We start from the raw sequence: 14,091 nt of genomic DNA, 5'->3' as shown, positions 1-14,091 counted from the left end.
AAAAAAAAAAAAAAAAAAAAAAAAAGAAAAAGATAGAATTATTATCCTTTAGCAGGATAGTAAAAGCTAGGTAGAAGACAATACTTGGAATGTGAATTTCCAAGTTTGGAAATGAAGTGAAATGTGAGCTATCTGGGAAAAACTCAGAGTGCCTGTGATAAAGAAACTACTTAATGAGCGAGCAGAACAGGCTCAGTTTACAAGGCACCTTGAGAGACCTGAGACTCAAGAGCACTGTACCCTGTAAGCCAAATGCTCTTCAAACAGCACGCCCACCACACCCTGCGGCTGTCAAGTGGAAAGGTTTCCTTCTTCCACTCTTTATAACAAGGAAAACTAGCGGGAGACATTGGGATGCTTACATCTATCTCTGGCGACTTCTCCTTTGCAGGATGTGCCTGGTGCCTAGAGGACCGCCTCAAGGACACCACTGTTTCTTCAGCCTTTGATCCACCGACTTGGAATGCTTTTGCTTTCTCAATCACTTGTTTTGCTTTTGATATATTTTTTGAAGTACTATTTGCCTAGATAAAAATTAGGACTATTAATTGAGATCACAGCAAGAATTTCATATTTAAGAAAAAAATATAAAAAAAGAATTTCATATTCACAGAAAAAATAGAAATGTATAATAGAAAAATATATTTACATCACATTAATAGTCAACCAAGAAAAGATCATTCAAATCTTACCAGGGACCCCAAATGCAGATTCAGTGATAATTACTAGTTGTCCTTATAAGTGTATTTGCATGTCTGTAAAACACCCAGGAGGGCCAGAAAGACAGTTCAGTGCTGTGTGAGAATCTGAGTTTAACACCCCAGAACCAGCTGGGCCATGGTGGCTACACTGTTAGTCTCAAATTGAGGCAGAAGCACAGAGGCAGAGGGACGGAGAGGAAGAGAGGCAGACAGAGGCAGAGACAATCTGTGAGTTCAAGGACAACCTGATCTACAGAATGAGTTCCTAGACATCTAAGGCTACACAGAGAAACCCTGTCTCAAAAAACCAACCAATCAATACCTATGAATGAATGAGTGAACAAAACAAAGTCCCAGAACCAGGTGGGCACGGTGGCCCATGCCTTTCATCCCAACACTGGGAGACAGAGGCAGGTGGATCTCTGGGAGTTTGAAGACAGCCTGGTCTACATAGTATGACCCTGTCTCAAAAAAAAAAAAAAAAAAAACCCAAAACACAACTAAAATGAGATAACCTATCCAAGAATTCTAGGCAAAGACCAACACCACAGTGTGCTGTTGCATACTGCTATGAATATACATATGAGAGGCTGGTGAGATGGCTCAGGGGTTAAGAGCACCGACTCCTCTTGCAAAGGTCCTGAGTTCAAATCCCAGGAACCACATGGTCGCTCACAACCATCTGTAACAAAAATCTGATGCCCTCTTCTGAAGTGTCTGAAGACAGCTATAGTGTACTTACATATAATAAATAAATAAATCTTAAAAAAAAAAAGAATGTACATGTGAGTACATACATACAAACACATAGTATACAGATTCAAAAAACAAAAACTCAAAAGAAGGTCGATAAGTTACATTAGAATTGGTCAGGCCGGACGTGGTGGTGCACGCCTTTAATCCCAGCACTCAGGAGGCAGAGGCAGGCAGATTTCTGAGTTCGAGGCCAGCCTGGTCTACAAAGTGAGTTCCAGGACAGCCAGGGCTATACAGAGAAACCCTGTCTCGAAAAACCAAAAAAAAAAAAAAAAAAGAATTGGTCACTGTTTTCCTACAACCTTGATGATAAAATATGTTGGCTAATTGTATTTAATGTTAATTCTGTTTTCTCCATGAGGGGCTGCGAACAAGGAATGAGTCAGCACTCAGGTGATTTCCTGTAAACCTCCTTCCCAACTTAATTTATAAATAAAGGTTAGATCTGGTGATTGGACGGAGAAAGAGGGGAAGGTGGAGCTGAAGGTTTGGGGAGAAAAGGAGGTTGGGTGGGGGGGATGACAGAGGAGGAAGAAGAAGGAAAGTGGAGCAGAAGCACATGGCCTGGAGAAACTGCAAGCTGTAAGGGGAAGATGGGGAAGATGGTAGTGTAGTGGCAGATCTGCCCAATCTAGGCATGCAGCTTATATTCATATTAATTGAGTTGTTTTCATTGCCCAGACTTATTTGGATTGGAGATTTATCATAACAAATCTATTCTTTGATTTTAGTCAACAAATTCAGGTAAAGTATTAAGCTCTCATTACATAATATAAAGGAAAAATATATAATACATGTACATTGCCTTTATAGAATCTAGTATGACATGACAGGAAAGAGTTAGGAACAAAGCTGGGGACTGGGTGTGGTAGCACACACCTATAATCCTAGCTCTCAGGATTATAGATCCAGAGGCAAGAGGATCTCTGTTGAGTTCAAAGCCAGTCTGATCTGCATAGTGAGACCCAGTCAAGGACATATAGGAAGGGGCTGGGGAGGTGGCTCAGTAGTTAAGAGCCCTGGCTGCTCCTATAAGAGGAATGGGAATAAATGGCACAAGTTCTAATTAAGGGACCCTTGGGAATCTTCTTTGGCATGACTTTCAGTAACTACTGCCAGTCCTTTAAGGAAACAGTACTGCCTTCAGGATTCCAGTACTTTCCTTACCTTTTTCTTCTGAGAAGTGAGCTCTTCCTCAGTTGTTTCAAATTTCTTAGAACTTTTCTTGGATTTTTTGGGAGTACTAATTCTAGTGAATTTCATTCTAGAAAAAAAAATGACATTTATAAACATTTTCATAATATTGTACAAGAATCTTAAATATAAAAATAAACCAGTTGATATTACAATTTAAACAAACTGCAAAACCGATTGTCATCACTTTGATTCAACAGTAAGCTAAACTTTATTTATTTCTGGTACTGGGGATGGAACCCAGGGTCCTGTACATGCTAAGCAACCATTCTATTACATTGCCAGCCCCAAGGTTTATCATTTATTATTTCATTTAAAAATAGTAAACCTAATCAACACATTTTCAGGACCCCTTTCTGCTGCAGAGAGCTTACTTTTCAATAAAATCTTGCTTGTTACAAACAAAAATAATAGCCTTACCAGGTGTGGTGATAGACACCTATAATTCAATCACAAGGGAACCAGAGACAAAAGACCACTCATGGGGGCTGGAGAGATGGCTCAGCGGTTAAGAGCACTGACTGCTCTTCCAGAGGCCCTGAGTTCAATTCCTAGCAACTACATGGTGGCTCATAGCCATCTGTAATGGGATCTGATACCTTCTTCTGAAGGTAGTTACAGTACAGTACAGTATAGGTACTCCTATACATAAAAATAAAGAATTCCTTAAAAAAAAAACCAGATCACTTATGAATTCAAGGGCAGCCTTATCTCTATAGCAAGTTCCAGGCCATCCAAGAGAGACCCTGTCTCAACAAAACAAAGAAAGAAGGACAGAGGAAGGAAGGGAGCAAGCAAGGAGAGGCCAAGGGAGGGAGGGGAAGAAAAGAAGAGAGGCAAAGAGAAGAAAATAAGCCTACCTGCCTAGTATGAGCCCCATGGAGCATAGCAAAAGAAGAAACAAGAAGAAAGTAATACATCTTGAAGAAAGTTAGAACTTGTGCCAGGATCACTGTAACATTGGGCAAGGCCAGTATGCAAGCTCCATCATCTACTGGTCAGTTTACCTAAGGAATAACACTCAGCTGGCTGTGCTGGTGCTTGCCTTTAATTCCAGCACCCTGACCGCAGAGGCATGGGGATCCCTTTGAGTTGAAGGCCAGATTGGTCTACATAGAGTTCCATGACAGCCAAAGGTATACAGAGAGGCCCTGTTTCAAAACAATAATAAAAAACTGCTCTTATAATTTATTTTTAATCTCATATTTGATGAACTCATATTTGAAGACTATTTCTCTCCAAGGATTATCAACTATGACAAATAAGAGTTTAGAACTCATCTGAAATCTATCTGCAAATCTTCTGAAACGGACTTTAAACTATATTTAAACTATATTGTGGTGATACACACCAGGAATCCCAGCACTTGGAAGAGGATTTGAGTCCTAGACTAATTTTGTACATAACAAGAACAAAACTGGGGGGCTGGAGAGATGGCTCAGTGGTTAAGAGCACTGACTGCTCTTCCAAAGGTCCTGAGTTCAAATCCCAACAACCACATGATGGCTCACAACCATCTGAGATGAGATCTGACGCCCTCCTCTGGGGTGTCTGAAAAGAACAAGTCTGAATAGACAAAGTTGTGTGCAGACGTACACTAGATTTCCCAGCACTCACAAAACTGGAGCAGGATTGCTACAAGTTTGAAGACATTCTAGGCTACATACTGAGTCCTAGGCCAGCCTGGGCTACTGAGTATGACCCTATCTCAAAACAAAAGGCCAGTTTGGTGGCTCAGGTCTGTCAATCCAGCTACTTGGGAGAGTACAGAGAAGGAATACATGTTTAAGGCCTGGCAGGAAATCAGGGCCAGCCTAAGTAACCTATGATCTTTGTCTCGAGATGAAAAGAGGACGAGTATGTGGTTCAGTGGGGAGACAGACCACTTACCTAACCCATGAGGGCCAATCCTCAGGGCTATATACACATTAAAAATCATTTACAAATAAACTGTATTCTAGAAAATAAATGGACTCTACAATGCCTGAAGAATTTTCCTTCCCAATTAATAATACATGTAGATGCTCCATCTTAAGAAGAAAAACAAAATTTTACCTAATGGGGCTCTCGGAATCAGAAGATACTATTATTAATTCTGCTGTATACAGGCTGTGCTTTTCTGATGTTCTGGCTGATTTTGGAGTGGAAGCCTTCACTGGAATAGTGTCCTGAGCATCCTCAGACTCAGTACCTCCCAGAGCAATTGTGGCAGGTGTGCTGCTACTTCTCAGAGATCTCCTGGTTGGTTGGCGTGTAGAGACATACTCCAGGCTACTTCCAGGCTCAGCTTTGTGATGTGTAACCACATCCCTGGTTGGTGTGCTGCCGCTTCTTGATTTATTTCTATTACACAGAGACGTTTGTACAGAGTCATGTGCTGTATCCTCACAAACAAGATTTTCACTGTTAAGTAATGCATTGCTTTTGAGAACTTCTGATTTCTGTCTTACACTCCTTCGTAGGCTATTTTGATCCTGTTCATCTTTTAAGGAAAAGGCTGTTTTTTCCTTTTGTATGTTTTCTTCTCTATTTCCACCTGCAGTAGTCCTAGTTTTCTTACCCTTTTTATTTGGCTTTTTACTTTTCTCCTTAGGAAAACTTCCTCTATCGGCATGTGACTGTGGACAGCCTTGGCTTGAAACTCTTTGAATATTAGGATTTTCTATAATTTTTTCAGAACTGCTATCTCCTTCATGGACAGATTTTTCACTTGGGTCTTTCTGCTTCTCCAGAGGTTTTTTGAGTCCATTTTTGAGCGTGTCTGGCGGTGGCTGCCTAAATGCTCTCATGAACTGCTGTCTTTCCTCCATGCTGCACTTTGGTACTGAAGCCTCAGAGCTCCAGGCTTCCAGCACCGCCAGTTCTAATTGGCCCTCCTGGATCACAACGTTAGATTTCCTCTTCTGAACTGGTTGCTCATTTTCTGGATCAGAGAGACTATTCTCCAGCTCAGGCTGCTTCTGTTTCAAGAAAATTGGGGGTATTTTCCCTTTCTTCTTAGGGGGAGTGGGATGAACTTGTGCAAGAACAGTAACTGTCTTGAGGTGTAGCTGTGGAGATGGTTCGCAGCTTTCCGACGATTCACCTTCAGAACCACTTTTGACTGCTTCACCCGGCCCAGAAGGAACACAGGCTGGCACTGCAGGGTCAGGCATCTCTTCCACTTTAGCTGCCTTGTGACTTTTTAAAAATTCCTCATAGGAGACAGTAATTGTACTCTCCTTTAAATCAGCTCTTTTGGTTGCATGAGTCCTGGAGTCGTTTTCCTCAGCTAGGGAAGGTTTAGTCCGCTTGCTGTCTTTGCCACCGTCCTCAGGCAGACTAAGTTCATCTACTAAGGGCACACTTTCAGACTGACCTGTTATCTTGCTACGCTTCCTTTTCCTCAGTATCCTCCCATCACTTTCTGTGGTGCCTTGTTTAGGACTTACTTTCTTTTTGGAGTTCTTTTTGGAGGACTTAGTATTTGACTGGATTCTGCTGTCTTCAATACTTTCTGCGAGAACGTCCACATGTTTCTTGTAAAGGGAAGCAGAAGTACTGTTTTCCACAAAATCACTTAAACCACAGTCCTCCTTGCTATCATTGTTACTACTTTCAAATGGACACTCATCCTGAATTTTAATATCATTCAGTTGAGAGGATAAACTAACTCTCTTTCTTTTCCTCTTAAATTCTCTATTTGAGAACACTTCCAATGGCGTCTTACAGTCTTTGCTGTTGCCAACAAGCAATGGGGGAGATGGCTTTATCTTATACGCCTTTGTCGATTGTAGCTTCTCGGTTGTGGGTGAGGATTTTCTAAAATAATGTAGAATATTACTGGGTTTTGGTGGAGAGAAAACCTTGTCTCCAGTCTTCCCAATTGGTGATAAATATTTGGTGATTGTTTCGCAGGAAGAGTTGTCATCATCTTTTCTCCGCTTTTTGCATGGCTAGCAATTTAAGGAGAAAAAAAGCCACAATTCATTTCAAGTAAAATATGAAATATGACCTGTAAACCACAGATAACAGTTTAAATAATTGGATAGAAAAACTACAGAAGGCTCCATTGTATATACCTGTGAAGTGTGTGTGGTACACTAGAGCATAAACGTGTGCAAGGATGCTTGCAGAGGCTGAAAGAAGATGTCAGGTGTCCTGCGATGTCACTTTCAGCCTTATTGCCTTAAGACAAGTTCCCTCATTATATCTAGAGCTAGGTTGGGGGCCAGCGGGTCTCAGCAATCCTCCTGGCTTTGCTGCCCCACAACTCAGGGATAAAAGGCATACCTTTTTGCTAGGGATTTTACCTCAGATCATTATACTTGTACAAGAAGCATTCTTACACACTAAGCCATCTCCCTGCAGAGAAGGCTACTTTAGGTGAAAAACGAACATATTAAATGACCTTTAGTGTTAAACCTACATTCAATTTTTAATGTTATATTAACTTGTATATGTAATTTATATTACACACATACATACACACACTATACTTTAATAAAAAGTTTATATGGCCAGGAGGAGTGGTTCATGCCTTTAATCCCAGCACTAGAAAGTCAGAGGGAGAAAGACCTCTGTGAGTTTGAGGCCAGTCTTGTCTACTGAGTGAGGGTTCTAAGTCAACCACTATATACAGAGACCCTGTCTCAAAAACAAACAAAACAACAACAAAGCTTATATGGTCCAGTACTAAGGAATCTGAGACTGACAGATGTCTATGAGTTTGAGGCCAGCCTGGTCTACATAGCAAGCTCTACGCCAGTGAATATAGTGAGACTCTGGCTGAAAAAAAAAAAAAAAAAGCTTATATTGGAGCAAAGATATAAGAAAACATAAATTCCTACTATCTTCTATTTTATTTTACTTCATTTGTTTTATTTTATTTATATATTTTTGAGACATGATCTTTCTATGTAACCCTGGCTGTCCTGAAATTCACTATGTAAGACCAGGCTGGCGTCAAACTTAAGAGATCTGCTTCCCTCTGCCTCCCAAATGCTGAGACTAAAGGTGCACCAGCCCTCTATTCATAACCTTAAAAGTGCACCATCTACCTCACAGAAGCTGTAATAAAAATACGTGGAAGCCAACACAAGGTAAGGAACCTACAAACAACCCCTTCCGTTTTACTTTTGTGGTTAAAAATATACACATCATTCTAAATATCTCTAAGAAACAGTTAATATTTCTATCAGAACTCACAGTGAAAGATAACCAATGAATACTTGCCTCAAGTCTCTACCATGATCCACTGCCTACCTCCTGCAGTAGCCATCGCCCCCCTGGAGTCAAGGTGGTTATGACACTGAGGACAGCCATAGTTCTAGCAATCACTTGCAGTCAGCAATGATCCTTGCACCGAGGCGTGTTCAACAGAGATTATCGCGAGCCCACATATGGCTGATGAGACTCAGCAAGGCAATGGATGCCAGGACAAGAGCATTAGGCTCAAAATGAGAAATCATGAGCCAGGAGATACTGTCAAGATAACCGTCATTGTCATTGTCATAACTAAGTCTGGGGAGAATACTGCCTAGGCAGGTACACAACCTTAGATTTGACTCCCCACTATTACGTAAAATCAGGCATAGTGCACTCCAGCAGTCCCAGCACTGAGGGCCTGTTAGGGCTACATGATACTACGGGGGGGGGGGGGGCCGGGACCAAACCCTAAAACCCAGTGTCATAACCTGAACAATTAACCATCTTCTAGAAGTAGACTCTACTTGGACACCGAGCAACACAGATTCAATGCTGTTCTCTGTGGCCCTACTGCAAAACTGGTGAATACTGAATCTGACTAGGGCTCATCCAGCTGCTGGTTCACTAACAACAGTCATCCCATTTTTGGCTGGACATATATCTTACAAAGGTTTAATGGATTTACCTTGGAGTACAGGTGAGATGAAGTGTGAAACCTATGGGGCAGCACAGGGGAAATGAACTGGCCTCATCTCCTGTGGTCTGTATTTGTTTTCTTGACTATGTGTAAATGGTACCTTGATCTTGCTACTACACTAAGAACGTATCTCACTGTTCTGAATTGACTAGATTAGAATTTCTAAGCCTGTCCTTAGAAGAATATTATTTCTCATTTTGTTTCTATGTGTATCGTAGGCTTAAGTATAAACATGGGCTGGGCATGGTGACTCATATCTATCTTCCTAGTAACTTGGAAGCTGAGGCAGGCTATAGTGAACCCAGGTTGCACTCCTGGGCTACAAGATGAGAGCTCAAAGAAGTCTAAATAATATTATCTACTTATAAAGATCCTTAAACCTGGTCTATAAATTCACTAAATTAAGCAAATATGTTGTGGTGATGGTTTGATTAAGAATGCCCACCATAGGCTCATATATTTGGATTATTGAATTGTGGGGGTTTTGTTTGTTTGTTTTTGTTTTTGAGAAAGTTTCTCTGTGTAGCTTTGGCTATCCTAAAACTCTCTCTAGACCAAATTGACCTCAAACTAAGAGATTCACCAGCCTTCTCTTCTCACAAGTTGTCCTCTGATCTTCACACATATGCTGATCCTGGCACATACAATAAATAAATAAATGTAACAAAATAATTTTAAAGGGTAAGAGGAATTTGTAAGGGGTCAAAATAACATTCAAAATAACCGGCAGGAATAATAAACGATATTGGGACAAATTCTGACCATTTAGATAAATGAGGTAAAATTAAATATGTTGAAATAATAAGTGAATTAGAAGTGAATTTATTATTATCATCTTTAAAGCTTTGAGATGGCATCAGAGGCACCACACAACAGACACTCAAGTAAGATCTAAGTTCAAGTACCAGCCCTGACATCTACTGGTATGGAAATCTTAAGCAAATTAATTTTTAAATATAACTTGGGGCTGGAGAAATGGCTCAGCTGTTAAGAGCACTGACTGCTCTTCCAGAGGTCCTGAGTTCAATTCTCAGCAACCACATGGTGGCTCACAACCATCTGTAATGAGATCTGATGCCTTCTGATGTGTCTAAAGACAGCTACAGTGTCCTCATTTAAATAAAAATAAATCTTTTAAAAACAAAACAACAAAACTTGATGAGCGGGGTGTGAATGGTGCATTCCTGTGATCCCAGAACAAGCAGGCTGAGGTGAGTAGGTGATGAATTTGAGATGTGCTGTGCTACACAGTAAATAATATAAATATTCTGTAGTTGAAAAAGTTACTTGATTATAAAAATTAAGAATTAGAATTTAAGTGAATACACATCTTAGCTCACATTAAGGGCACCAGAACACATCAGAAAGCTAGCCCGAGATATGGTTTATAAAAACCATAGCATCTATGAAGAGGCACAAGCCTGTAATGATGACAGAAGAAAAAGTAGGTCAGAGATGTACTTTAAGATCCTAAAAACTACTTCTAAATGGCATAGAATATCTTTATAGTTGTTTAGTATATATTTCTCTTTCTTTCTCAGAAAGCAAGGGCTTCCTACATTAAGCACTGTCCTCTGCTTAGTGTATTCTCTAAAACATGGTAAATATTAAGCACCTACATGTCACAGAGACTCTTAACTACATTACATTAAGCTCTGCGGCCACCGTAAGTTTCTTACTTGATCCATTTAAGTGACATTCTAAATGGAATTCCTAGGACAGGTATTTGTACGGGACTAGCTGGACTTAAAGCTTCATCTTCTTCGCCGTTCTGTGATCCCACATCATCATGAACAAAGAAAGTGACCCTGAAATCCTTGGTGACATGCTATTCCACCAACGTTTCAAGGACCCGGGAACTGTGGTTTTCAAATCCTGACTTAACAAACAGCCCGAAAACACCTTAAAATTACAACGCTTTTGTGAGAGCTTTACACGGTACACTGAGGCAACTATCCCACACAAAACTATGACTGTGGGTCATCGTGTCCCTCCTTCCTCGTTCCAGAAGCACGCAGGACTCCCCCCATCCTCACGCCACAAATCCCCAACACTGGCAGAAAGGAACTTGACGGATTCTCACCTCAATCTCGTAGTCCTTCACAGGAAGGGGTGCTGCAGCCGCCGCCATGGTCAGGACCCCCACCATGATCTCTGCCTCCTAGAACCCGGGCTCCTAGGCCTTTCAGAGGTCCGGCCCAGCCTGGCTGGAGGCCATAGGGGCGGCAGGTCCAGTGGGAGCGAGCAGCGAGCCGGGGAGCCCGTCTCGGGTCTCCTAGAGACCACCGGCCGGACGCGAGTGCGAGGCTGGGCCCAGGGCCGCCGAGCCGGGCTCAGACAGAGATGTCGGGGAAGCCGGGGCGCAGGCCCCGAGGTGGCGGCAGGACAATACAAGGTGCCCCCGGGGCAGATTCTCCAGAATAAGCGCTCGAGCCCCGGGAAGCAGGGGGAGCGGCGCACAGAACGCAGATCGGACTAGTGGGGCTTCGGCGGGAGTTCTGTCAATTGGGTTTTCCCGCCGTCCGGAGCGCAGGGGGCGGAGCCTACGACCGCTGTCGGAGGCTGCGCAGACGGTGAGTCGCGAAGGCCAAACTACTTCCTTTGGCGAAACTGCGCAGCAATTTTAGCTTAGGAATCTAGTTGAATTTCAGAGATTCGCACTTCCGTGTTAAAGTTTGACTTATTGAAGACGTGTTTTGTCTAAGGTTACATAATCATTTGGTGGCCGAATTAAAACTTAGACTTTAGCCGGGTTTTTTGTTTTGTTTTTTTGTTTTTTGGGGGTTTTTTTTGTTTTGTTTTTTCAAGACAGGGTTTCTCTATGTAGCCTTGGCTGTCCTGGAACTCACTCTGTAGACCAGGCTGGCCTCCAAGTGCTGGGATTAAAGGCGTATGCCACCACTGCCCAGCGACTTTAGCTATTCTTAAAATTATATTTTTGAAGCCAGGAAGTGGTGGTGCACTTGGACGGCAGAGCAGCAGATATCTTTAAGTTTGAGGCCAGACTACGTAGAAAGTTCCATTTCAGCCGAGAGACTCTGTCTTTATATAGATAGACTGACAGACAGACAGACAGACAGACAGACAGACAGAAGTTAAAAAGACATAGAGGCTCCAGGCAACTGTGGTACACTCACACCATTAATTCCAGCACTCTGGAGTTAGCAGAAACAGGCAGATCTCTGAGTTCGAGGCCAGCCTGGTATACAGAGAGAAATCCAGGACAGCCAGGGCTACACAGAGAAACTCTATCATGAAAAATCTAAAAAAAGAAGAAAAGAGGCAGCCAAAAGACACCTCATGTTGATCTCTGTTCTCTGCATGTATGTATGTACATCTGCACTAACCCACAGGAACATATTATACACATCACACACACGAATACACTTTTTCTTGTTTTTTTTTGTTTGTTTGTTCATTTTTTTCAAGACAGGGTTTCGCTGTGTAGCTCTGGCTGTCCTGGAACTCACTTTGTAGATCAGGCTACCTGGAACGCAGAAATCCGCCTGCCTCTGCCTCCCAAGTGCTGGGATTAAAGGCATGTGCCACCACTGCCCGGCTTTTCTTTTTTTAATTTTTAAAATACTTATTCAGGGCTGGGGAGATGGTTAAGAGCACTGACTGCTCTTTCAGAGGTCTTGAGTTCAAATCCCAGCAACCACAGGGTGGCTCACAACCATCTGTAATGATATCCGATGCCCTCTTCTGATGTGTCTGAAGATAGCTACAGTGTGCTTTTATATAACAAGTAAATAAATCTTTAAAAAAATTACTTATTTCACTTTATGTGAATGAGTGTCTTGCATATATGTGTGTGTGTATGTGTGTGTGTGTGTGTGTGTGTGTGTGTGTGTGTGTATTGGAGGCCGGAAGAGGACATGGAACTGGAATTACAGGCAGTTATGAGCTACCATTGTGGATGCTGGAAACCAAACCAAGGTCTTCTGCAAGAGCAATAAAGCCCTTTACAACTGAATCATCTCTCAGCCCTCAGAAATCTTGGGCTGGGCTACTGAGCTACATACCCAGCCTACAACTTAACCATTATAAACAGTCTTTGTAAAACCCAGTCACAGTGGTTAAAGATTTAACTGCTGCTGGGGCGGTGGTGACCCATGCCTTTAGTCCCAGCACTTGGGAGGCAAAGGCAGGTGGATTTCTGAGTTTGAGGCCAGCCTGGTCTACAGAGTGAGTTCCAGGACAGCCCAGGGCTACACAGAGAAACCCTGTCTCAAAAAACTAACTAAATAAATAAATAAATAAAAATAAGAACAAGTAAGTGGACTGTCTGTCAATGTTGTTGGAGTGCCACAGTGGATCAGAGAGCTTGCAGCACAATCATGAAAACATCCCAGCCCCGTGGAACACACTGGGCATTGTGTGTATCGCTGGAATGCCAGCTCTGAGACCAGCAGAGATAGGAGGGCCCGGCCTCCAGCCTAACTGGGAAACCATGAGGCCAGGTTCCTGGCTACTCACAACCATGGGTAACTCCAGGCCCAGGGGATCTGAAGCCCTCTTTTGGCTTCCATAAGCACAAAGGCTCTGAATGAATGGGGTACAGAAACATACATGCATGCAAAATATTCATATACATAGCACACACACACATATATACCTGGGGCTAATCGGATATAGTAACACACACCTGTAATCACAGCACTTAGGAAGTAGAGGTGAACGGTCAGCAGTTCAAGATTATTCTTCACTGCACAGTATGTTTGAGGCCAGCCTCAGCCTCAGGAAACCCTATATCAAAAAACAAAAACTAAAACAACTTAAAAAGCAAATAACAACAACAACAACGAAAAACAAAACATTCCGTCTGGGCTCTTCTACCCTGAGTTCCTCAGGCATCTTCAGATGGGAGGTAACCCAGTTGTGAGTGGTTCCTCTCTGTGGATTCAGCTGCAGCTTCCTGCTGTAGACATAGGCAAGTACACCTCTTTCATCCGCTTCCCAACTCCCAACCATTTCCAGGCCTCTCTGGTAGTCTTTTGAGCCCTTTCAGGCACCAGTGTTTCTCCTGTTCCTTATTCTAACATTAAATTCCTTCACTACTATTTGACAGATTTTGGAAAGAAAAGAAGAAAAAAAGGCAGACAGCCAACCCTGGAAGCACTACAAGATCTAGCTTAGGGGTTACTTGCTTTCTCTGAGGAACTGTCCCTGGAACCTCTGCACACCTACTTTGCCTCAGTCAGGATTCTGTGCCTTAAACTTAAGGTTTCTGAGCTTCCATTGTACCTGATGCATTATGTTCCACCTTTCCACTTAGTCTGTGCTGTCAGGGCTGGGCTGTGAGAGCAAGCAGAGCGCCCCCTGCTGGTTTCATTCCCAGTTGCTCTCTAAACATTTTGTGCCTGAGTGTGTGCTGTGTGTGCTTGTACACAGCCACATGATCCAGCCTTTCACGTAAGCACTTTGACATTGCAAAAGAGAAGCTTTAACTTAATCCCAGCACTCCGGAGGCAGAGGCAGGCGGATTTCTGAGTTCGAGGCCAGCCTGGTCTACAAAGTGAGTTCCAGGACAGCCAGAGCTATACAGAGAAACCC

The 14,091-nt window shown here is 42.5% G+C and overlaps 1 protein-coding gene across 2 annotated transcripts in view; it reads right to left on the bottom strand.

Moving 5' to 3' along the window:
* Positions 1 to 11,076, bottom strand: part of Atad5 (ATPase family AAA domain containing 5) — a 47,922-nt gene extending 36,846 nt beyond the window's left edge. Inside the window, exons 1-4 of one of the 2 annotated variants that reach the window (XM_021177374.2) lie at positions 10,619 to 11,076; positions 4,707 to 6,586; positions 2,625 to 2,721; positions 363 to 524 (exon numbers count right to left, since the gene is read on the bottom strand). In XM_021177374.2, coding sequence (XP_021033033.1) covers positions 363 to 524; positions 2,625 to 2,721; positions 4,707 to 6,586; positions 10,619 to 10,684 — 2,205 coding nt within the window. In that variant the 5' untranslated portion in view covers positions 10,685 to 11,076. The remainder of the gene's footprint in view (positions 1 to 362; positions 525 to 2,624; positions 2,722 to 4,706; positions 6,587 to 10,618) is intronic. The other variant, XM_029483899.1, reaches the window with a different exon arrangement.
* Positions 11,077 to 14,091: the final 3,015 nt, after the last annotated feature.

The sequence above is a fragment of the Mus caroli genome, chromosome 11 (assembly GCF_900094665.2).
Source record: "Mus caroli chromosome 11, CAROLI_EIJ_v1.1, whole genome shotgun sequence".
Classification (NCBI taxonomy): Eukaryota; Metazoa; Chordata; class Mammalia; order Rodentia; family Muridae; genus Mus; species Mus caroli.
Note: the sequence above shows the minus strand (reverse complement) of the source record. Positions and strands in the feature narration are given on the sequence as shown.